General features: G+C 45.8%; 1 protein-coding gene across 1 annotated transcript; it reads right to left on the bottom strand.

Moving 5' to 3' along the window:
- Positions 1–4,551: 4,551 nt before the first annotated feature.
- LOC126456354 (toll-like receptor 4) lies at positions 4,552–22,782 on the bottom strand (the record flags this gene model as incomplete). The annotated part of the gene is made up of 2 exons (XM_050092106.1): positions 4,552–9,502; positions 22,428–22,782. Coding segments are annotated over 2 exons (2,127 nt in total), but the record flags the coding sequence as incomplete, so codon positions are not given.
- Between the last annotated feature and the right edge of the window lie 18 nt (positions 22,783–22,800).

Below are 22,800 nucleotides of genomic sequence, written 5' to 3'. Positions count from 1 at the left end.
TCAAATGTGGAAATCTTTGGAAAAGTTCGCGATACCGAGTCATCCATGAGGGTAAAGTTACGGAGCCCTTACCATTTAAGTTTGGAGCTAGCCAAGGATGTATTTTATATCGAACTATCTTTTTACTAGTGCTGGATAAAGTGGTAAGAAAAGTGGAGGAGAAGAAAAAGAGAGGGATACAGTGGGTACTGACTGAGCTAGTGGAAGATATTGAGTTTGCCGACGATGTCTGTCTCCTCTCGCAGAACCGTTTTGACATGGAAGGAAAGCTGCAGGACCTTGAACATAAAGCCAAGATTTTTGGGCTAAAAGTGAATGCCGTGAAGACGAAGATTGTGAAAATCAGTACAAGATATACGAGGAAGATGAGACTGAACAATGAGGATGGTGAAAAAAGGTAAACGAGTTGACAATCCTTGGCATGTAAGTACTGAAGGGGAAGAGCAGCTACTAGAGCAAGAATCCGAAAGTTGAATGGGGCTTCATCCACCTGTATTCATTATAAAGGGCAAGAGAAATTTCCGTAACAACTAAACTACAAATACTTAGAACAAACGTAAAAGCAGTGCTGCTATACAGATGCGAAATTCGGAAAGTTACCCTTACAATCACCAAGAGTTTTCAAGCTTTCCTCAATATGTGTTTTAGAAAAATTTTTAAAATCTTCTGGCCAAATGTGATATCCAATGCAAACCTTTGGAACAGAACTAGAGAAAAACGTATCACCTTCCAGATAAGAAAAAGAAGTGGAGCCGAATCGGACGCACCCTCCGAAAAAGCTAGGCTGCTGTATAGAGACGAGCTCTCTGTTGAACCCAAAGGATAAAGAGAAAACGAGGAAAACCAAGGTTATCACGGAGGAGGCGAAGAGGCCAAGAAGGAGGGCAAAACAATTGCGGAGTTGAAGATTCTTGCCCGAAATCGAGTGCGCTAGTGGAGCTCCGTCGAAGGCCTATACCTTGCATAAGAGCAACAGGCTGCAATAACATTCAGTTATTCGAATACTGTGTTCAAGAATCATACGAGTAAGGGGAGAAGGTAGACTTGAAAAGCCGGCCGTTGTGGGCGAGCGGTTCTAGGCGCTTCAGTCCGAAACCGCGTTGCTGCTACGGTCGCAGGTTCGAATCCTGCCTCGGGCGTGGATGTGTGTGATGTCCTTAGGTTAGTTACGTTCAAGTAGTTTTAAGTCTAGAGGACTGATGACATCAGATGTTAAGTCCCACAGTGCTTAGAGCCATTTGAGCCATACTTGGAAAAGGCCCGCAGATAATGGATACATCACAGTCAGCCAGAGATTAGGAAATCAAATATTCGATTGTAAGGCGTATCTAGGAGCAGATATTGACTCAGATCACAATTTAGTGACAGTTAAGAGTAAACTGAAGTTTAAGGAACCAGCACACGAACCTGTGTGAAAGAAAGTGGGATACTGGAGTAATGAGGAATGATGAGAGCTGACTGAAGTTCACTTTAAATGTGGTAACGAATACTACAGTGGCAGTTCGTTTGAAGAGGAGTGGACATCTCTAAAAGGAGGAATCGCGGATGTTGAACAGGAAGGTAACAGGAGAAATATTACGATTGATCATCCGAATGAAGAAAGAACAAAAATGTTCAAGGAAAGATAGAAATGCAGAAATACAAATCACTCGGGAATGAAATAAATAGGAAGTGCAGGAAGCAAAGACGAAATGGCTGCAGGAAAAGTATGGAGAAATCGAACAAGAACTGATCGTCGGGAGGACTGATTCAGCGTATAGAAAAATCAGAACTATGTACAGTGAAATAAAAAGCAAGGTGGTAAAATTAAAAGTGAAATGGGAATTCCTCTGTTAAACGCTGAAGACAGAATGGATAGGTGGAAGAAGTAGAGTACACTGAAGGCCTCTACCAGGGGGAGGAGTTATCTGATGGGGTGATAGAAGAAAAAAATGGCGTTGATATGGAAGAGATAAGGTGCTCAGAATTTAAAACAGATGAGGAAGTCTTAACATCAAGTAAGTCAGAAGGGCAAGATAACATTCCATGAGAATTTCTGAAATCATCAAGTGGGAATCAAACAACTATTCAAGTTGGTGGTGTGCAGAATCTGTGATACAAGCGACTTACTATCAGACTTTCGGAGAAATATCATCCACACAATTATGAAGATAGACCGAGTAGGTAAGTGCGAGAACTACCACACAATCAGTCTAGCATTTCACGCATCCAAGTTGCTGACAAGAGTAATATACAGATGAATGGAAAACAAAACTGAGTATCCGTTAGATGACGATTGTGTGTATCGTGTATTAAATTGGGGCCCTAGAAACGACGGAGAGGCTTCGTCTCGCCGTAGTCCTGAGTGGTGCACAACCCCACAACAGACCACAGCAGTCCACCCACTCCACCGCCAGCCCGCACCGAACCCAGGGTTATTACGGGTTTCGGACCCCAGAGGACCCCCCCCCCTCCTCCCCCATCACCCCTCATCACCCCCCCCCCCCCCCCCACACCCAGCAACGTTTCATACCAGACGAGTGTAACCCCAAATGCTTGATTGGTAGAGTAAGTGTGGTATACGCATATATGGAGACGGTGTTTGCGCAGCCAGCCCGCATTCGCCGAGGTAGATGGAAAAACACCTAAAAAACCATCCACAGGCTGGCCGGCACATCGGACCTCGACACTAATCTGCCGGGAGGATTCGTGCTGGGGACCGACACGCCTTCCCGCTCGGGAAGCAGCGCGTTAAACCGTGCGGCTAGCAGGGCGGGCTTAGATGACGATTACTTTGGCTTTAGGAAAAGTAATGGCATCAAAGAAGAATTCCTGACGTTGCGGTTGACAATGTAAAATGTTGCAATATGTTCGAAATTCTGGAAAAAAATGGAAGTAAGTTATAGGAAACGACGATTAATGTGCAATACGCACAAGAACCAAGGAGATTCAATAAGAGTGTAAGAACAAGAGCGAAGTATTCGGATTAAAGAATGTAAGAAAAGAGTGCGTTCTTCCGCTCTCACTGTTCAATGTATACATCAACGAAGCAACGACGGAAATAAAAGAAAGGTTGAAGACTGGGGTTAAAATGAAGGGTGAAAAGGGACCAAGGGTATACTCACTGCTGGCATTGCAATCCTCAATGAAAGTGAAGAATAATTACAGAATCTGTTGAGTGTAATGAGCATACTAATCAGTACACAATATGGATTGAGAGTAAACCGAAAAAGAAGACGAAAGTAAAGGATTTGGATTGTTTTGGGGGCAGGAGACCAGACAGCGAGGTCATCGGTCTCATCGGATTAGGGAAGGATGGGGAACGAAGGCGGCCGTGCCCTTTCAAAGGAACCATCCCGGCATTTGCCTGGAGCGATTTACGGAAATCACGGGAAACCTAAATCAGGAGGGCCGGACGCGGGATTGAACCGCCGTCCTCCCGAATGCGAGTCCAGTGTGCTAGCCACTGCGCCACCTCGCTCGGTACGAAAGTAAAGGTAAGGAGCAGGAATCAGAACAGCGAGAAGATTAACATCAAAATTGGTGGTCACGAAGTAGGCGAAGTTAAGGAATTCTGCTACCTTGAAAGTAAAATAGCCTATGATGGACGAAGCAAAGACGACGTAAAAAATCAGACTAGTGCAGGCAATGATGCGTCCCAGGCTAAAAGAAGTCTATTGGTGTCAATCGTATGCCCTACTAGACGTTTGCACCACAGCATTGTGTGCTACTGAGTCATAGACTGTGGGAAAACCGGAACTGAAAAGAATCGAAGCGCCTGAAATGTGGCGCTACAGAAGAATGTTGAAAATTGGGTTGACTGATAAGGTAGGGAATAAGGAGCTTTTACGCAGAGTCAGCCGAGAAAGGAACATGGAAAACTCTGACAGTAAGAAGGGATAAAATGATAGGAGATGTGTTAGGACGTCAGGAATAGTGTCAATCGTTCTAGAGGGAGATGTAGAGGATAAAAATTGGAGAGGAAGACAGAGATTGGATTACATCCTGCAAATAATTGAGGACGTTGGGTTCAAAACCTACTCCAAGTTGAAGAGGCGAGGAATTCGTGGCGGGCCGCATCAAACCAGTCAAACAACTGAGAACTTTAGAACGAGGTGGCGTATTCTGCGTTTAATAAGACCGTCACAGCTACTGGCGCAGTGCGTATAGCGAACAGTGCGATGGCGTCACGACCCGGACACGCATGAAAAATTATTCTTCGACTCATCGAAAACTCTTTGCATTTATAGTTAAAACTACATGTATCAAGGGAATGTATATTATTTTACGGGAGGGACCTTATGGCACAGAAATTCTTATATGGCTACCGTCCTGTGCGATGATATGAGTTTTAGAGAATTATTTGAAAGTACTGGTTATTATGACATTGGTTTGCTATGTATGGTATGAAATGTCCCCGAACGTTAGTGTCTCATCTCAAGATATCACCAGTTTCACTTTCATGAACAAATAGAAGATAAAAAAAAGATCGATTTCTTAATATTAGTAGGTGAAATAGAGGAAAGGAAAATTACATGGCAAGGTAAACATTTTATTTTCTTTCTTGCGTCCTCTTGTTTTTAAATAACAGCATATTATTAAAGTAACATACCACTTACACAAAAAAACATCAAGATGGAATCAATGAAATAGGAAGAGATATATCGAAACCAAACCAAAAGTGCATTGTCCAGTTTACTGGTATCATAATAACGAACTGTAATCATAATTATATGTAGTGCTTGTAAACTGCACTTGGCTCAAAGCGTGAAATTTAAAATGGAATGTTTAGCACAATACATTTCTGATTTATAAACCAAATTTAGATTACAGTAATTTGTCCTGCAACTGTTTAATAAACAAGTGTCATATCGAAATATCGGAGACAAGGCACATTTAATCCAGTCTAAGTGTATCATCAGTTTCATGTCTTAACACAAAGTAACGCAAACGCTGTGGATTATATACATAAGAAATAGTAATAGAAAAGCACCGTGTTACATTTCCTTATCACAGACAGTACACAACACTCAAAATGGCGCTGTATAATAACAAGTCACTGCATGTCTCAACTAAATAGTAAGTCAAAGTTTTTGCAATGTCATTTACATAGCAAATCAACAAGCACATATACAGTAAGAGTAACGTATTTTAAAATATTGTTATCAGTCTTATAAGAATTGGTCGACACTTGACATGGGAATCGATGTCCATAACTCTACATCATAGCAGTACCTAAAGATTAAACAAATTTAGAAAAAGTATATACAAGAGTCTTCTGCTCAGGATACGCCTTCTCCATAATTGTTAGAAAGTCAGTTGCTCCCCATACATCACAAAAATCGATTCATGGTAAATACGAGTACAGCAAAATGATACACAGAATTCAGCAGATTGTGTCAATGATGATTTTAATTTCAAAGATAGAAAAGTGCACTATTTTCAAAGTCAATATTTTCAGCGTTGTGGAATCAATTACAAACACAAGGTAAGTTGACCAGGAAAATACGCCTTGAAACCGCACAACAGATTTTTGTAAAGTATACAAGAAAAAAATATTTACTTTAATAAGGCCAAAATCCAGAGGTTTTTCTTTCAAAAGTGGACAAGTTCTAAACTTCGGTTATATACGTCAACAGAGAGCTCCGTACCATTTACAGGTAATTCACACAGAATATCAGTATAAACGTAAAATCCTGGAAGTCAAATTGTCTCACAATTTATACCACAATACATGGACTATATTTCTGTATTCCGGTGAAATTGGAAATTTCCAGGTTTATGATTTTTCAGCCGGGTTCATGTTGCTATTTTCTTTCCTAACTCTCTGAATAACGGGTAGCGAGTAAATGGGCCACCTATCACTGTCGAAGCAACCTACGTGATAGACTCTGCTGTCGTGCTTCCAGCACTCTCGCTATGAGCTGGAGCAGGGAATCGAAGTGTCTGTGCATTTTTCTCGCCTTTAAAACTTTAACGTGTTCGAGTTTCGTGAGAAGCGTTACACGATATAATTTTTGTGTTCGTCTGGACATAAATGGTTGTGTAATATGTGACGAGTTGTAGAGAACTTTTGGTCAGTGTGCCATGTCCCTTACAGGGCGTTTTCGTTGGCACAGGGCTTTTAAAAATAGCCGGGAACGTTGCGGAGGCACACCTCTGACGGTCTTTGAAGGTACAACAGTCAGTACTGCGGCCGTTATTATTCGCAGTGATCGCGACTCAACATTAGACAGCTTGATGGTATTCTGGAAGTGTTCACACTCTTTTAAAGGAACCTTTTCACATGTCTAGAATATGCACACTCTGGATACCACGACTGTTTATCGCAGATCAATAGGAGAATCGTGTTGTTTGTGTTCTGCTATTGGAAACAGTATGTTGGAGATGAGGGTGATGCACGGTAGCAAAACATTATGAGCCAACTGATGATGGGTCACATTCCAAAGAAGACCAAATATCTGTTGGACGGTGGAAGCTTCATCAGCTAATACCAGGCCTCACGTTACCCAAATTGTAGCAGAGATACATGTGATACCATGAGACTTTTAGGTAATGAAACCCTGGCAGTAGCGTTTAAGAGGCGAGGACGACCTTCATCACGACTTCGAGGGGCGACAACGGTGATGGTAGAATTGAATCACATTGGGTGGACAGAATATTGAACCTCTGAAATAGAGTTTTTAGAAAATGACTACTAGTCTTTACTGAAAATTCCTACTAGTCTTTACTGAAAATTCCTTGTACTAATTTTCAGTCTTTCCTTAGGTAGATACTTGAAACACAGTCATTACAATGTTATTGTCTGGAATATTTTGCTGGGAAACTGGACATCGTAACCTCCAGTATTTTTATTCAACCGGCAGCAACAGTCTCCCAAAATTTCTCCACGACTGATTTCAGCTCTTAAGCCATTTTCAAGTGTTTGCAAAAGAACAACGGGAGCCCATCTGTCAGTTGCACCGCAGTCCGCCCCCGGTAGCTGAGCGGTCAGCGCGACACAATGTCAATCCTAAGGGCTCGGGTTCCGCTCCCGGCTGGGTCGGAGATTTTCTCTGCTCAGGGACTGGGTGTTGTGTTGTCCTAATCATCATCATCATTTCATCCCCATCGACGCGCAAGTCGCCGAAGTGGCGTCAAATCAAAAGACTTGCACCCGGTGAACGGTCTACCCGACGGGAGGACCAAGTCACACGACATTTATTTTTATTAGTTGCACCACATACACTCAAACTACCGCTGTCCGTGCATCTGGCACACTGCAACAGTCAGAGTGACTGCTGTTATTCAGTTGAAAAACCGTGAAAATGGCCAAGAGCTGAAATCAGTCGTGAAGAAATTTTGGTGCAATTGACACTGCGACACAACAAAAGAAACACAGGGGAAGGAAGACAGCTTGGTCCTGAGAAGCTCCGTCGAACCAGGATCGAAGGGGCGATCTAGATCTCAAATACGAAAATATGAAATGAGGAATCGCGAAAATGACGAAAATATGAAGAATGCTGTAGGGGAGTCTAATCCGTGGTCGATGTTTCTTCATCGAGGAATGTGTTGAGATCGTGACTGGCCATTACAGAATGGCCAGTAGTCGGTGGAGTGAGACGGCGAACGTATGTACAATTCCGAGGAACGTGGTGAAAGAGTAGCCTGGATATAAGCACTACTACACAGATCAGAGAAGGCAGCTGATCGAGAAGATACTCCGCCCAAGTGGCCCGCGAGCCCTGGTTGGACAGAGAGACGCCGTGACGTCACTGGTCGCCAGCCTTGACGGCGATGGCGGGCGGGGAGAGCGCGGCGCGCAGCTTCTGCCAGAAGAGGCGCTGCTTGGCGGGCTCGGGGTCCCACTCGAGGTAGAGGCGCGTGCGCAGCAGGTGGCGCAGCGTGGGCGTGAGGTGCGCGCCCGGCACCTCGCCCAGCTTGACGATGACGAGCGCGCCCTCGTCGCCGAAGATGCGCTGGTGCTGCGCCAGCGTCGCCTCCCAGCGGCACCACTGCGAGCGCGCGAACGCGTCGCTCACCACTAGCAGGGTGCGCCGACTCAGCGCCACCGACTGCAGCACGCACTCCGAGATGGCCGAGCCCACCTGGAAGTCGCGCTCGAACACGCACAGCTTGAGGAACGGCTCGTAGTTCTCGAGCATCGCCACGAGCCGCACCACGAAGTTGCGGTCCTCGCTACTGTACGACACGAAGGCGTCGTACTGGTAGTTGGTGTACGACTGCAGGGCGCCGTCGGCGCGGCCGGCGCACGACCGGCCCAGGAGGTCGGTGCGCGCCAGGAAGAGCCAGTAGCGGAGGTAGGCGCGCTGGTTGTAGCACACGGCGGCCACCAGCAGCACCAGCACCAGCAGGGAGCCGCCGACAGCGCCGGGCCACCAGGCGGAGGTCTTCACCGGCGCGGCGGTTCCGTCCTGCAGCGCCTGCAAGAACTGCGAGAGGTTGCGGTCGCGCCACGCGTCCGGAGAGTAGCACGCGGGAGCCGCCTCGCCACTCAAGTTCCCTGCGCTGCCCCCGTTCGCGCTCAGCCACTCCCTGACGTTCTTGTACAGCGGCGCGTAGCAGATGAACGGGTTGTCCCCCAACTCCACGCGCGCCCGACCGGAGAAGTCGTCCAGCATGGCGGGAGACAGGTACGTCATCCTGTTGAACGAGAGCAGCACAGTGTCCAGCCTCGAATTGTTGTCGAACAGCCGTCCTCTCTTCCACGACTCTAGCTCGTTGTGGGACAAATCGATTCCCAGTAAATTCGTGAGGGGCGCGAAAACGGCGCCACTGATGCTGTGTATGCCGTTTCGCTCCAGGCTCAGGTACTGCAGACTCACGAGGTGGACGAACACACTCGGGTCGTCGGCAAGGTGCGTGATACCGCAGTTCCCCAGCAGGAGTACTTCGAGGCTGTCCAGTCCTCGGAACACTCCCTCCGTGAGATTGGTTCCCGACAGGCGGTTGTCCTCCAGTGTCAAGAAGCGCAGTTTGTTCAGATCGTGGAAGGCACCCACCTCGATCCTAGAAATGTGGCCGTGCTTCAGGGAGAGTTCCTGGTCCAGGTTGGTGAGGCCACCGAAAGTGTCTTTGAGCAGGAAGTGTATGTTATTGTAAGACAGGTTGAGGTAGGAGAGGTTGTGCATGTGGGCGAAGCTGTTCTCGCCGAGGGCGAAGACGGACGGGGACGGCTTCTCGCGCGAGTTGGCGGAGAGGTCGAGCGAGTGCAGCTGCGGCAGCAGGCAGCCGGCCGAGGCGCCGGGCAGGCTGTTGCCGCCGAGCAGCAGCGTGCTCAGGCGGGGCAGCAGCGCGGGGTCGAGCGCGCCCTCCTGCACCGACACGGCGGCCACGTCGCCCAGGTCGAGGTGGCGCAGCCGCGCCATGGCGGGGAACGCGCCCGCCGACAGCGTCTGGAAGCGGTTGCCCGCCAGCGACAGGTTCGTCACGCCCGACCGGCCCACCGCCGACAGCAGCTCCGGCGGCGGCCGCTTCTGGAAACCCGCGCCCGACAACTCCAGCACGCGCAGCGACGAGTTACCTGCAAGTCCGGCACACGCGTCTTTCAGATTTCTCCACGACACTGATCGACGAACTGTGTCACATAAGAAAGGTTGAAAATTCGACAAATGCCCCGAAACGTTAAACATAAATGAAAGATCTCCGTCTTCAGGCCACCCCGATGGCGCAAGTCAAGGAATCTGCAGCCTACACGGTCACAGAACCTCCTGAGCCTCTGATTCAGACCCTCAATTCGGCTCTGCACCAAAGAACCACAGTCGGTTCTGTCGACGATGCTGCAGATGGTGAGCTCCGCCTTAATCTCTGAAGGAAGACTGGCAGTCTTTACCATTTCCACTAGCCGCCCGAAACCAGAGAGAATCTCCTCCGACCCAAAGACACACACGTCAATGGTACCGACATGGACCACCACCTGCAGTTGGCTGCACCCCGTACACTTCATGGCAGCCGGAAGCACCCTTTCCACATCCGGAATGGCTCCCCCGGCATGCACACGGAGTGCACACTGGCTTCCTTCCCCTCCTTGGCAGCCATTTTCCTAATGGGCCCCATTACGCGCCTGACGTTGGAGCTCTTAACTACAGCTCCCAATTACTTTGGAGCCATCCTCAAACGATGATATCAAGACAACAATCAAGCTGGTAAAGAATGGAAAGGCCCCATGGGCAGAGAACATTGCATCAGATCTTCTGATTACTGACCCAGACGTAGCCACTGATCATCTACGCCCTCTTTTGATAAAGATCTGGAATTTGGAGAGCATGCGACGGGAGTGGAGAGGATTTCTCACAACATTTCCCAAAAAAAGAACACAACTCCGACAATCTTAACTGGAGGGGAATCACCTTGCTTATGATTTCAAGCGAAGTTTTAGCGAGAAGAATCCTTAACAAAATCAAGGTGCAAGTTGAACTACAGATAAAAAAGCAGCAAGCTGATTTTAGAAGTAATCGTTCGTCTACAGATAAAATAAACACTCTTAGAGTCATTATACAACAGTCAAATGAATTCGTCACTAGTCTTCACATTCTTTTTCTAGGCTCTGAAAAGGCCTTCGACTCCACTAAATGAAGTCACTTCGTCTTCAGGCCACGAGTGGCCTACTGGGACCATCCGACCGCCGTGTCATCCTCAAGCAGGATGCGCATAGAAGGGGCATGGGGTCAGCACACCACTCTCCCGGTCGTTGTGATGGTATGCTTGACCGAAGCCGCTACTGTTCGGTCGAGTAGCTCCTCAATTGGCATCACGAGGCTGAGTGCACCCCGAAAAATGGCAACAGCGCATGGCGGCCTGGATGGTCACCCAGGAAGACTGCACTCTTCTTCCTTCTCTAGATTGTCGCACAGATGACAAAGTGGTAGATATCGAAATAGACGACAGAGGGATAGAGAAACAATTAAAATCGCTCAAAAGAGGAAAGGCCGCTGGATCTGATGGGACACCAGTTCGATTTTACACAGAGTACGCGAAGGAGCTTGCCCCCCTTCTTGCAGCGGTGTACCGTAGGTCTCTAGAAGAGCGTAGCGTTCCAAAGGATTGGAAAAGGGCACAGGTCATCCCCGCTTTCAAGAAGGGACGTCGAACAGATGTGCAGATCTATAGACCTATGTCTCTAACGTCGATCAATTGTAGAATTTTGGAACACGTATTATGTTCGAGTATAATGACTTTTCAGGAAACTAGAAATCTACTCTGTAGGAATCAGCATGGGTTTCGAAAAAGACAGTCGTGTGGAACCCAGCTCGCGCTATTCGTCCACGAGACTCAGAGGGCCATAGACACGGGTTCCCAGGTAGATGCCGTGTTTCTTGACTTCCGCAAGGCGTTCGATACAGTTCCCCACAGTCGTTTAATGAGCATATGGACTATCAGACCAACTGTGTGATTGTATTGAAGATTTCCTAGATAACAGAACGCAGCATGTCATTCTCAATGGACAGAAGTCTTCCGAAGTAAAAGTGATTTCAGGTGTGCCGCAGAGGAGTGTCGTAGGACCGTTGCTATTCACAATATACATAAATGACCTTGTGGATGACATCGGAAGTTCACTGAGGCTTTTTGTGGATGATGCTGTGGTATATCGGGAGGTTTTAACAACGGAAAATTGTACTGAAATGCAGGAGGATCTGCAGCGAATTCACGCATGGTGCTGGGATTGGCAATTGAATCTCAATGTAGACAAGTGTAATGTGCTGCGAATACATAGAAAGAAAGATCCCATATCATTTAGCTACAATATAGCAGGTCAGTAACTGGAAGCAGTTAATTCCATAAATTATCTGGGAGTACGCATTAGGAGTGATTTAAAATGGAATGATCATATAAAGTTGATCGTCGGTAAAGCAGATGCCAGACTGAGATTCATTGGAAGAATCCTAAGGAAATGCAATCCGAAAACAAAGGAAGTAGGTTACAGTACGCTTGTTCACCCACTGCTTGAATATTGCTCAGCGGTGTGGGATCCGTGCCAGATAGGTTTGATGAAAGAGATAGAGAAGATCTACATCTACATCTACATTTATACTCCGCAAGCCACCCAACGGTGTGTGGCGGAGGGCACTTTACGTGCCACTGTCATTACCTCCCTTTCCTGTTCCAGTCGCGTATGGTTCGCGGGAAGAACGACTGTCTGAAAGCCTCCGTGCGCGCTCTAATCTCTCTAATTTTACATTCGTGATCTCCTCGGGAGGTATAAGTAGGGGGAAGCAATATATTCGATACCTTATCCAAAAACGCACCCTCTCGAAACCTGGCGAGCAAGCTACACCGCGATGCAGAGCGCCTCTCTTGCAGAGTCTGCCACTTGAGTTTGTTAAACATCTCCGTAACGCTATCACGGTTACCAAATAACCCTGTGACGAAACGCGCCGCTCTTCTTTGGATCTTCTCTATCTCCTCCGTCAACCCGATCTGGTACGGATCTCACACTGATGAGCAATACTCAAGTATAGGTCGAACGAGTGTTTTGTAAGCCACCTCCTATGTTGATGGACTACATTTTCTAAGGATTCTCCCAATGAATCTCAACCTGGTACCCGCCTTACCAACAATTAATTTTATATGATCATTCCACTTCAAATCGTTCCGCACGCATACTCCCAGATATTTTACAGAAGTAACTGCTACCAGTGTTTGTTCCGCTATCATATAATCATACAATAAATGATCCTTCTTTCTATGTATTCGCAATACATTACATTTGTCTATGCTAAGGGTCAGTTGCCACTCCCTGCACCAAGTGCCTATCCGCTGCAGATCTTCCTGCATTTCGCTACAATTTCCTAATGCTGTAATTTCTCTATATACTACAGCATCATCCGCGAAAAGCCGCATGGAACTACCGACACTATCTACTAGGTCATTTATATATATTGCTAAAAGCAATGGTCCCATAACACTCCCCTGTGGCACGCCAGAGGTTACTTTAACGTCTGTAGACGTCTCTCCATTGATAACAACATGCTGTGTTCTGTTTGCTAAAAGCTCTTCAATCCAGCCACACAGCTGGTCTGATATTCCGTAGGCTCTTACTTTGTTTATCAGGCGACAGTGCGGAACTGTATCGAACGCCTTCCGGAAGTCAAGAAAAATAGCATCTACCTGGGAGCCTGTATCTAATATTTTCTGGGTCTCATGAACAAATAAAGCGAGTTGGGTCTCACACGATCGCTGTTTCCGAAATCCATGTTGATTCCTACAGAGTAGATTCTGGGTTTCCAGAAATTAAATGATACGCGAGCAAAAAACATGTTCTAAAATTCTACAACAGATCGACGTCAGAGATATAGGTCTATAGTTTTGCGCATCTGCTCGACGACCCTTCTTGAAGACTGGGACTACCTGAGCTCTTTTCCAATCATTTGGAACCTTCCGCTCCTGTAGAGACTTGCGGTACACGGCTGTTAGAAGGGGGGCAAGTTCTTTCGCGTACTCTGTGTTGAATCGAATTGGTATCCCGTCAGGTCCAGTGGACTTTCCTCTTTTGAGTGATTCCAGTTGCTTTTCTATTCCTTGGACACGGAGAGCAGCGCGCTTCGTTACAGGATCATTTAGTAGTCCAAAAGCGTTACGGAGATGATAGATAAACTCCAGTGGAAGACTCTGCACGAGAGACGTTCAGTAGCTCGGTACGGGCTTTTCTTGAAATTTCGAGAACATACCTTCACCGAGGAGTCAAGCAGTATATTGTTCCCTCCTACGTATATCTCGCGAAGAGGCCATGAGGATAAAACCAGAGAGATTAGAGCGCACACAGAGGCATACCGACAATCCTTCTTTCCACGAACAGTAAGAGACTGGAATAGAAGGGAGAACCGATGGAGGTACTCAAGGTACCCTCCGCCTAACATCGTCAGCTGGCTTGCGGAGCATGGATGTAGATGTAGATGTAGATCCAAGTGCCGACCACGCCCGACAGCGCTTAACTTCGGTGATCTCAAGGGAACCAGTGTATCCACAGCGGCAAGGCCGTTAAACAAAAATGAGATTTGTTAATTTTCTTATTAATGTAGGCGTGTTAATTAATGCAGGAAATGCAATCGAAATTACGAATATAACCAAATTCGGCTTTGCATTAGAATGTCGACACGAAACTTTGTGCCGGATTGGGATTAAGGCCCGTATTTCCCACTTTACGCCAGCTGTCACCTTAACCGCTTCGGCTATACAGTACCACAATCACGGTCAGTCCTAAACTTCCCTTTTTTGTCGCCCTTGCGTCACAACCTGCAATCGTATGTACGAGGGTCACTCCGAAAGAAATGCACACTATTTTTGTAAAAATACAGTTTTCATTCTGCATGTATGAAAGTTTTACGGTGTGTAGATACATCCTTCCCGCTTGTTTTCAAACTTAGTTCAACCTGTTCCCGTGAATGGCGCCGTCACAGCATGCCTTCAAGATGGCTGCTACACTTGACGTTCGTCAGAAGCAACGTGCTGTCGTAGAATTCGTGTGCTGTGAAAACGAGACAGTGAGAAACGTCCACAAGAGGTTGAAAAAGGTGTATGGAGATGCTGCTGTCGATCGCAGTACAGTTAGTCGGTGAGCAAGCACGTTACGTGATGAAAGCGGGCACAACAATATTGAGGATTGTTCTCGCAGCGGCAGGCCTCGTACTGCACACACTCCAGGCAATGTGCAGAGGGTTAACGAATTGGTGACTGCTGACAGACGCATCACAGTGAACGAATTGTCACGCTACGTTGCGAAAGGGGAAGGAAGTGTTTCCAGAATACTGAAAGTGTTGGCTTTAAAAAAGTTTTGTGCCAGGTGGGTTCCCAGGATGTTGACAGTGGCTCACAAAGAAACAAGAAAAACGGTATGCAGCGAACGTTTCAAAGAGTACGAGAAAGATTAAGTCGTGCCCTGAGGAAAGCCGTTGCAATTCGGCCGAAACGTCGGTTTTAGTTTATTATTATTGTTAGTTTTAAGCAATGACGCGGCATAATACCCAGAAGAATTTTAATCAGTACGAGAATGGTGCAGATGAATTTCTCGGAAGAATTATGACAGATGATGAAACATGGCTCCATCATTTTTCACCAGAGTCGCAGAGGCAATCAATGGAGTGGCATCATGCAAATTGACCCAAGGAAAAAAAAAAAGAAATTCAAAACCACTCCTTCTGCTGGAATAGTTATGGCTGCTGTGTTTTTCGATTCCGAAGGACTCTTGCTTGTGGACATAATGCCAAGTGGAACTACCATAAATTCTGATGATTATGTGACGACACTGAAGAAACTTCAAGCACGACTGAGTCGTGTTCGACCACATCGGCAAAAGCAGGATGTTTTGCTGTTGCACGACAATACACGGCCACATGTCAGTCAAAAAGCCATGGAAGCGATCACAAAACTCGGATGGACAACACTGAAACACCCACCTTACAGTCCTGATCTGATTTCATGTGACTATCATCTCTTTGGGAAACTGAAAGAATCTCTTCGTGGAAGAAGGTTTGAAGATGATGACTCCCTTGTGCACGCTGCCAAACAGTGGCTCCAACAGGTTGGTCCAGAATTTTACCGTGCGGGTATACAGGCGCTGGTTCCAAGATGGAGTAAGGCAGTTGAGAGGGATGGAAATTATGTGGAGAAATGAAAATATTGTTCCTAAAGGATGTATCTACACACTGTAAAACTTTCAAACATGTAGAACAAAAGATGGATTTAAAAAAAATAGTGTGCATTTCTTTTGGAGTACCCTCGTATTTATTGAGAGTCGATGGCCTGGTACTGCGAAAAAAAGACATGCATGCATGTCCGAAGAAACATTATATCACACTTCTTGAGAACACAGGCACTGCTATCTCGTCTGTCCCGATTAAGGCCCGCTTACGTTTTAGCAGTTTCTGTATTTTTAATTCGGACATTTAAGCTAGTGTTATCGGCAGTATTAGAAAGTCAATTTATTTTTCTATTGTGGGGAAGAAAGGAGATATTAAGAATTGCGTAGTTTTACTATTGTAAATAGTTAAAATTTGACCATCAAGGTGGCCTTATAAAAATCCTGCATCTTAATTAAGTGCTATTGGGTATATGTAACATGGCACATGCTATTAAATTATTATGGAACTAGGCAGTAAACGACACTATCAAATTAAACGTTGTTGTATTGTTGTAACGCAGTAATTTAACTTTATGTGACTTATTTGAGTACATAAGTAGTTGTGCTGAATAAAAAATTTAAGGAAGCAGAACAAATACAAAATTAAGTACGATAATTTCAGTTAAACTGGTAGTGAAATCTAATTTGTCACATTACAGGTAACAAAAGAATCAACATTTTCAAAACATAAGAACACACAAACTTCATGAACGTATTCCTTGCACGTTACGGGCACCCACGCATCTAAAACTCGATCCATAAATCTCTAAGAGTACGAGGGGGTGGAGATCTTTTCTGAACAGCATGTTGCAAGGCATCCCAGAATGATCAATATTGTTCATGACTGGGGAGTTTGTTGGCCTTCGGAAGTGTTTAAACTCAGAAGTTCCGGGAGCCACTCTGTAGCAATCCTGGACGTGTGGGGTGTTGCTTTATCCTGCTGGAATTGCCCAAGTCTGTCGGAATGCATAATGGATATGAATGGATCCATGTGATCAGACACGATGCTTAAGTACGTGTCACCCGTTAGAATCGTATCTAGACGTATCAGGGATCCCATATCACTCCGACTGCTCACGCCACACACCATTACAGAGCTTCCAACAGCTTGAACAGTCCCCTGCTGACATGCAGGGTCCATGGATTCATGAGGTTATCTCCATGTCCGTACACGACCATCTTCTCGATACAATATGAAAAGAGATTCGCCCGACCAGGAAACATGTTTTCAGTCATCAATGTCGGCGTTGATGGGCCATGACGAGGCGTAAAGCTTTGTGTCATGGACCTTCAGCTCTAGAAGCCCATGTCGATGGTGTTTCATTGAATGGTTCGTATGATGACACTTGTTGATGATCCAGCATTGAAATCTGCACCAATGTGCGAAATGGTTGCACTTCTGCTACGCTGAACGATTCTCTTCAGTCGTCGTTGGTTCCGTTCTTGCAGTATCTTTCTCCGGCCGCAGCAATGTTACAAATTTGGTGTTTTACCGGCTTCCTGATATTCACGGTACACTCGTGAAATAGCCGCACGGGAAAATCCCCATTTTATAGCTGTCTCGGAGACGCTGTGTCCTATCGCTCTTACGCCGACTGTAACATCACGTTCAAACTCACTTAAATCTTGATAATCTGCCATTGTAGCAGCAGTAACCGATCTAACCACTGCGTCATATACCTTTTCTCTTACATAGGCGTTGCCGATCGCAGCGCCGTATTCTGCCTGTTCACATATCTCTGTATTTGAGTACGTATGCCTATAACAGTTGTGTTAGACTTTCAGTGTATGTTCTTTACATGAACACTCCGTGCCAGTTTCTCATCCAGGGTTACCCCTAGATGCTTCACTATATTCTCTACGGGTAGAATTTTGTCCAAAAACTTTATACTCCATTACGTGCCCTGGAAACGATCGTCGGAAGGATTGACTCAGCATATGGAAAACTCCATTTAAAAAAGGATAGTAACGTAAGAGTGCAATATTAAACGTAGAGGAAACAGCAGATGAGTGGAAAGATTTCATTGAAGGTCTATATGGGGGAGAAAACTTGATAGATGGCTTGACAGAAGAAAAAATAGGAGTCGATGTCGAAAACATAGGAGATGCCGTATTTGAGTCAGAATTTAAAATAGGTGTGGAAGACTTGAGATAAAATGAGGTAGAAGGGACATATAACATTCCATCGGAATTTCTAAAATCATTGGGGGACATGACAACCAAACGACTATTCATGTTGGTATGCAGTATGTATGAGACTGATGACGTATCATCAATCTTTCGGAAAAATATCATCTAGACAATTCCGAAGACAGCAAGCAGAAACTATCTCTCAATCAGCTTAACAACACATGCATCCAAGCTACTGACAAGAATAATATACAGATAAATAAGAAAAAAATGAGTATCTATTAGACGACTACTAGTTTGACTAGGAGAAGCAAAGGCACCAAGAGACAGTTGTGAAATTGCGCTTGAATATGGAATCAAGGCTGAAGAACAAAGAAAAGACACGCTCATAGCATTTGACCTCGAAAAAGATTTTGACATTGTGAAGTGTGAAAGATATTCGAAATTGTGAGAAAAACAGAAGTAAGCTACAGGAAAAGAAGGGCGATATGCAATATGAACAAGAACGAACGGGGAACAATAAGACTGTAAGACCAAGAAAGAAGGGCTCGGATTAAGAAGGCTTAAGTCAGGGATGCAGTCTTTCGCCAGTACTTTTCAATCCATGTTCAGAGAAAGTATTAACGGATTTAAAAGAAAAGTTCGAGAGTGGGATTATAATTCAAAGGACATCAATGAAAGATTCGCTGATGACGTTTCTATACTCAGTGAAGGTGAAGAATTCCAAAATGTGTTGAGAAGAAAGAACGGTGTAATGAATGTAGAAAAGGGACTGAGAGTAAATCGAAGAAAGGTGAAAATAAGCAGCAGAAAAACGAATAGTGAGAAGCGTAACATCAAAAAAGGTGATCATGAAATAAACGAAGTTAAGTATTTCTGCTACCTAGAATGCAAAATAACCAATGACGGAGGAAGCAAGGAGGATATAAGAAGTAGACGAGCACTGGCAAAGACGGCGTTAGCCAAGGGAAATAGAGATATCTAGTGGTATCAAACATGGCCCTAATTTGAGGAAGAAGTTTCTGAGTCTGTATGTCTGGAGCACAGCATTGCATGACAGTGAATCATGAACAGTGGGGAAACCGGAGCAGAGGAGAATGGAATGTGGTGCTACAGAAGGAGATTAACAATCATATGGACTGTTAAGAAAAGGAACGAGGAGGATCTACACAGAAGCGGCAAAGAAACAAACATTTGGGAAACACTGAGGAGAGGAAGGAATAGGACGATGGGAAATGGTGTTAAGTAGTCCAAAGTACTAGAGGAATTGTGGAGGGCATCAAACAAGTCAGAGGATTTTAAAAAATGTGTCCTGGATATGCTTCCTCGGGAACTGGCTACAGTTTTCTGCGACTAACCCTTAGAGCCTGTTTCCTGCAAAGGCACTGTTTACGTCATTGCTGGGCTAAGAAGCCGTTGTCTATGTACAAATTCTATTCCATGACTTTCTATCCCCAAATTTGGGAGGCATATTGCCAATTTATCTTCGAAATGTCTCTTACACGCGTAGATGGGGCGCAACAACAACGGATAGACTTTATATATCGATCACGGCTTCTCAGCCTGGAAGTTCAAACTGAATGTCCTTGTATTACTTTTTATTTCTATACCTGTATCTGCTGCAACAAGGACAAAACTGCCCCTTCCGATAGTGCAAGTCGAAGATCATGTATCAAAAACGCAAGGACACTACACAGATCACGGTGGTAAACGAAGTTGGTTGTATAAATTCCTGAGTGTTGTTGCTGTGTTGCAGACGTGGAACTAAATATTCTCTTCTTTCTATCATTCAGATAAGGTGAAACCTACGAACTTCCCGTGTCTAGTATTTCAGAAGATTTTGACTTTTGTGTGAGGTACACTATGACGATTTACACTGACCTGACAAGTCATGTGAGACCTCCTAATAACTCGTAAGACCTCCTTCTGACCAGCGTAGAGCAGCACCTCAGCGTGGCATGGATTCAACAAGTCGTTAGAAGTCCCATGCAGAAATATTGTGCCATTATGCCTCTATAGCCGTCTTTAACTGCGGAAGTGTTGCAGGTGCAAGATTTTGTGCGTGGATTGACCTCTCGATTATATCCCAGAAATGTTGGATGAGATTCACGTAGGGGGATCAGGGTTGCCAAATCATTCGCTGAAATGGTCCAAAATGTTCTTCAAACCAATCGCGAACAACTCCAGGAGTGCTAGTTCTGCAAGGTTCGCAGGGGAGCTTATGTGAAGTTTGGAAGGTAGGAGACGAGGTACTGACGGAATTAAAGCTATGAGGTTGGGGCGTGAGTCGTGCTTGGGTAACTCAGTCGGTAGAGCACTTGCTCGCGAAAGGCAAAGGTCCCGTGTACGAGTCTCGGCCCGGCACACAGTTTTAATCTGCCAGGAAGTTTCATATCAGCGCACACTCCACTGTAGAGTGAAAATTTCATTCTAGTAATACTTGCAATTTGGCATTCTCGGCACACTCTTGACACTGCGGATCTCTGAATTTGAATTCCCTAAAGATTTTCGAAATGAAATGCCCCATGCTTTTAGCTCCAACTACCACTCCATGTTCAGAGCTTTTTAATTCCTGTCTTGCGGCCAGAATCACGCCATAAATCTTTTCACATGAATCACTCGAGTACAAATGACAGTTCCGCCAATACACAGCCTTTTATACCTCGTGTACACTGTACTACCGCAGTCTATATGTGTGCATATCGCTGTCACCTTAGTGGATATCACAAACACAAGTAACTGCAGTTCCTTCTCTAAATCCTCGCACAAACGAAAAAATGGCTGACATCGAAATAAGTGTCCAAGGAATAGAAAAGCAACTGGAATCACTCAACAGAGGAAAGTCCAGTGTACCTGGCTGGTTACCAGTTCGATTCAACACAGAGTACGCGAAAGAACTTGCCCCCCTTCTAACAGCCGTGTACCGCAAGTCTCTAGAGGAGCGGAAGGTTCCAAATGATTGGAAAAGAGCACAGGTAGTCCCAGTCTTCAAGAAGGGTCGTCGAGCAGATGCGCAAAACTATAGACCTATATCTCTGACGTCGATCTGTTGTAGAATTTTAGAACATGTTTTTTGCTCGCGTATCATTTAATTTCTGGAAACCCAGAATCTACTCTGTAGGAATCAACATGGATTTCGGAAACAGCGATCGTGTGAGACCCAACTCGCTTTATTTGTTCATGAGACCCAGAAAATATTAGATACAGGCTCCCAGGTAGATGCTATTTTTCTTGACTTCCGGAAGGCGTTCGATACAGTTTCGCACTGCCGCCTGATAAACAAAGTAAGAGCCTACGGAATATCAGACCAGCTGTGTGGCTGGATTGAAGAGTTTTTTTTAGCAAACAGAACACAGAATGCTGTTCTCTATGGAGAGACGTGTACAAACGTTAAAGTAACCTCTGGCGTGCCACAGGGGAGTGTTATGGGACCATTTCTTTTAGCAATATATACAAATGACCTAGTAGATAGCGTCGGACGTTCGATGCGGCTTTTCGCGGATGATGCTGTAGTATACAGAGAAGTTGCAGCATTAGAAAATTGTAGCGAAATGCAGGAAGATCTGCAGCGGATAGGCACTTGGTGAAGGGAGTGGCAACTGACCCTTAACATAGACAAATGTAATGTATTGCGAATACATAGAAAGAAGGATCCTTTATTGTATGATTATATGATAGCGGAACAAACACTGGTAGCAGTTACTTCTGTAAAATATCTGGGAGTATGCGTGCGGAACGATTTGAAGTGGAATGATCATATAAAATTAATTGTTGGTAAGGCGGGTACCAGGTTGATATTCATTGGGAGAGTCCTTAGAAAATGTAGTCCATCAACAAAGGAGGTGGCTTACAAAACACTCGTTCGACCTATACTTGAGTATTACTCATCAGTGTGAGATCCGTACCAGATCGGGTTGACAGAGGAGGTAGAGAAGACCCAAAGAAGAGCGGCGCGTTTCGTCACAGGGTTATTTGGTAAGCGTGATAGCGTCACGGAGATGTTTAGCAAAATAAAAAAAAAAAGGAAGGTTCAAATGACTCTGAGCACTATGGGACTTAGACTTAACATCTTAGGTCATCAGTCCCCTAGACTTAGAACCACTTAAACCTAAGGACATCACACACATCCATGCCCGAGGCAGGATTCGAACCTGCGACCGTAGCAGTCGCGCGGTTCTGGACTGAAGCGCCTAGCAAACTCAAGTGGCAGACTCTTCAGGAGAGGCGCTCTGCATCGCGGTGTAGCTTGCTGTCCAGGTGTCGAGAGGGTGCGTTTCTGGATGAGGTATCGAATATATTGCTTCCACCTACTTATACCTCCCGATGAGATCACGAATGTAAAATTAGAGAGATTCGAGCGCGCACGGAGGCTTTCCGGCAGTCGTTCTTCCCGCGAACCATACGCGACTGGAACAGAAAAGGTAGGTAATGACAGTGGCACGTAAAGTGCCCTCCGCCACACACCGTTGGGTGACTTGCGGAGTATAAATGTAGATGTAGATGTAAAATAGAGCCCTGCGGTAAACCACGTCCCATTGCTTCAAATTACAAGTACCTGGTGCTATGTTACATACATGTGAGTAATATTCTCTTCTGTCATGCTGTCAAGAAGTCTATAAATCACTCGTGTCTGGTGTTTCACAATATTTTGAATTTTGTATAATGTACAGTGTGGCTATTATGCGAAAGCGTACGTAGCTACCTTCGACCAGTGCCGACACGAGCTCCGTGAGCGTGGACTCGTTGAGGGCGTTACCGCTGAGGGAGAGGGTGCTGAGGTTTCGCAGCGGGCTGAGCGCCGCGCTGTGCACGAAGTCCAGCTGGCAGCTGTCGAGGCGCAGCTCGCGCAGCGGCGACCCGGCCAGGGGCGCCAGGTCGCCGGCGCCCACGGCGGCCAGCGGGTTCTCGCTGAGGTCGAGCGCGCGCAGCGACGGCAGCGCCAGCGGCGACAGCGCGGCCGCCACCAGCGCCAGGCTGGAGAAACCGTCCTGCACGAGGCGCAGCTCCTCCAGCGCCTCCAGGCCGGAGAAGGCGTCGGCGGGCAGCGCGCGCAGCCGCGGGCAGAAAGACAGGGA

Source organism: Schistocerca serialis, chromosome 2 (genome assembly GCF_023864345.2).
Source record: "Schistocerca serialis cubense isolate TAMUIC-IGC-003099 chromosome 2, iqSchSeri2.2, whole genome shotgun sequence".
Lineage (NCBI taxonomy): Eukaryota > Metazoa > Arthropoda > Insecta > Orthoptera > Acrididae > Schistocerca > Schistocerca serialis.
Note: the sequence above shows the minus strand (reverse complement) of the source record. Positions and strands in the feature narration are given on the sequence as shown.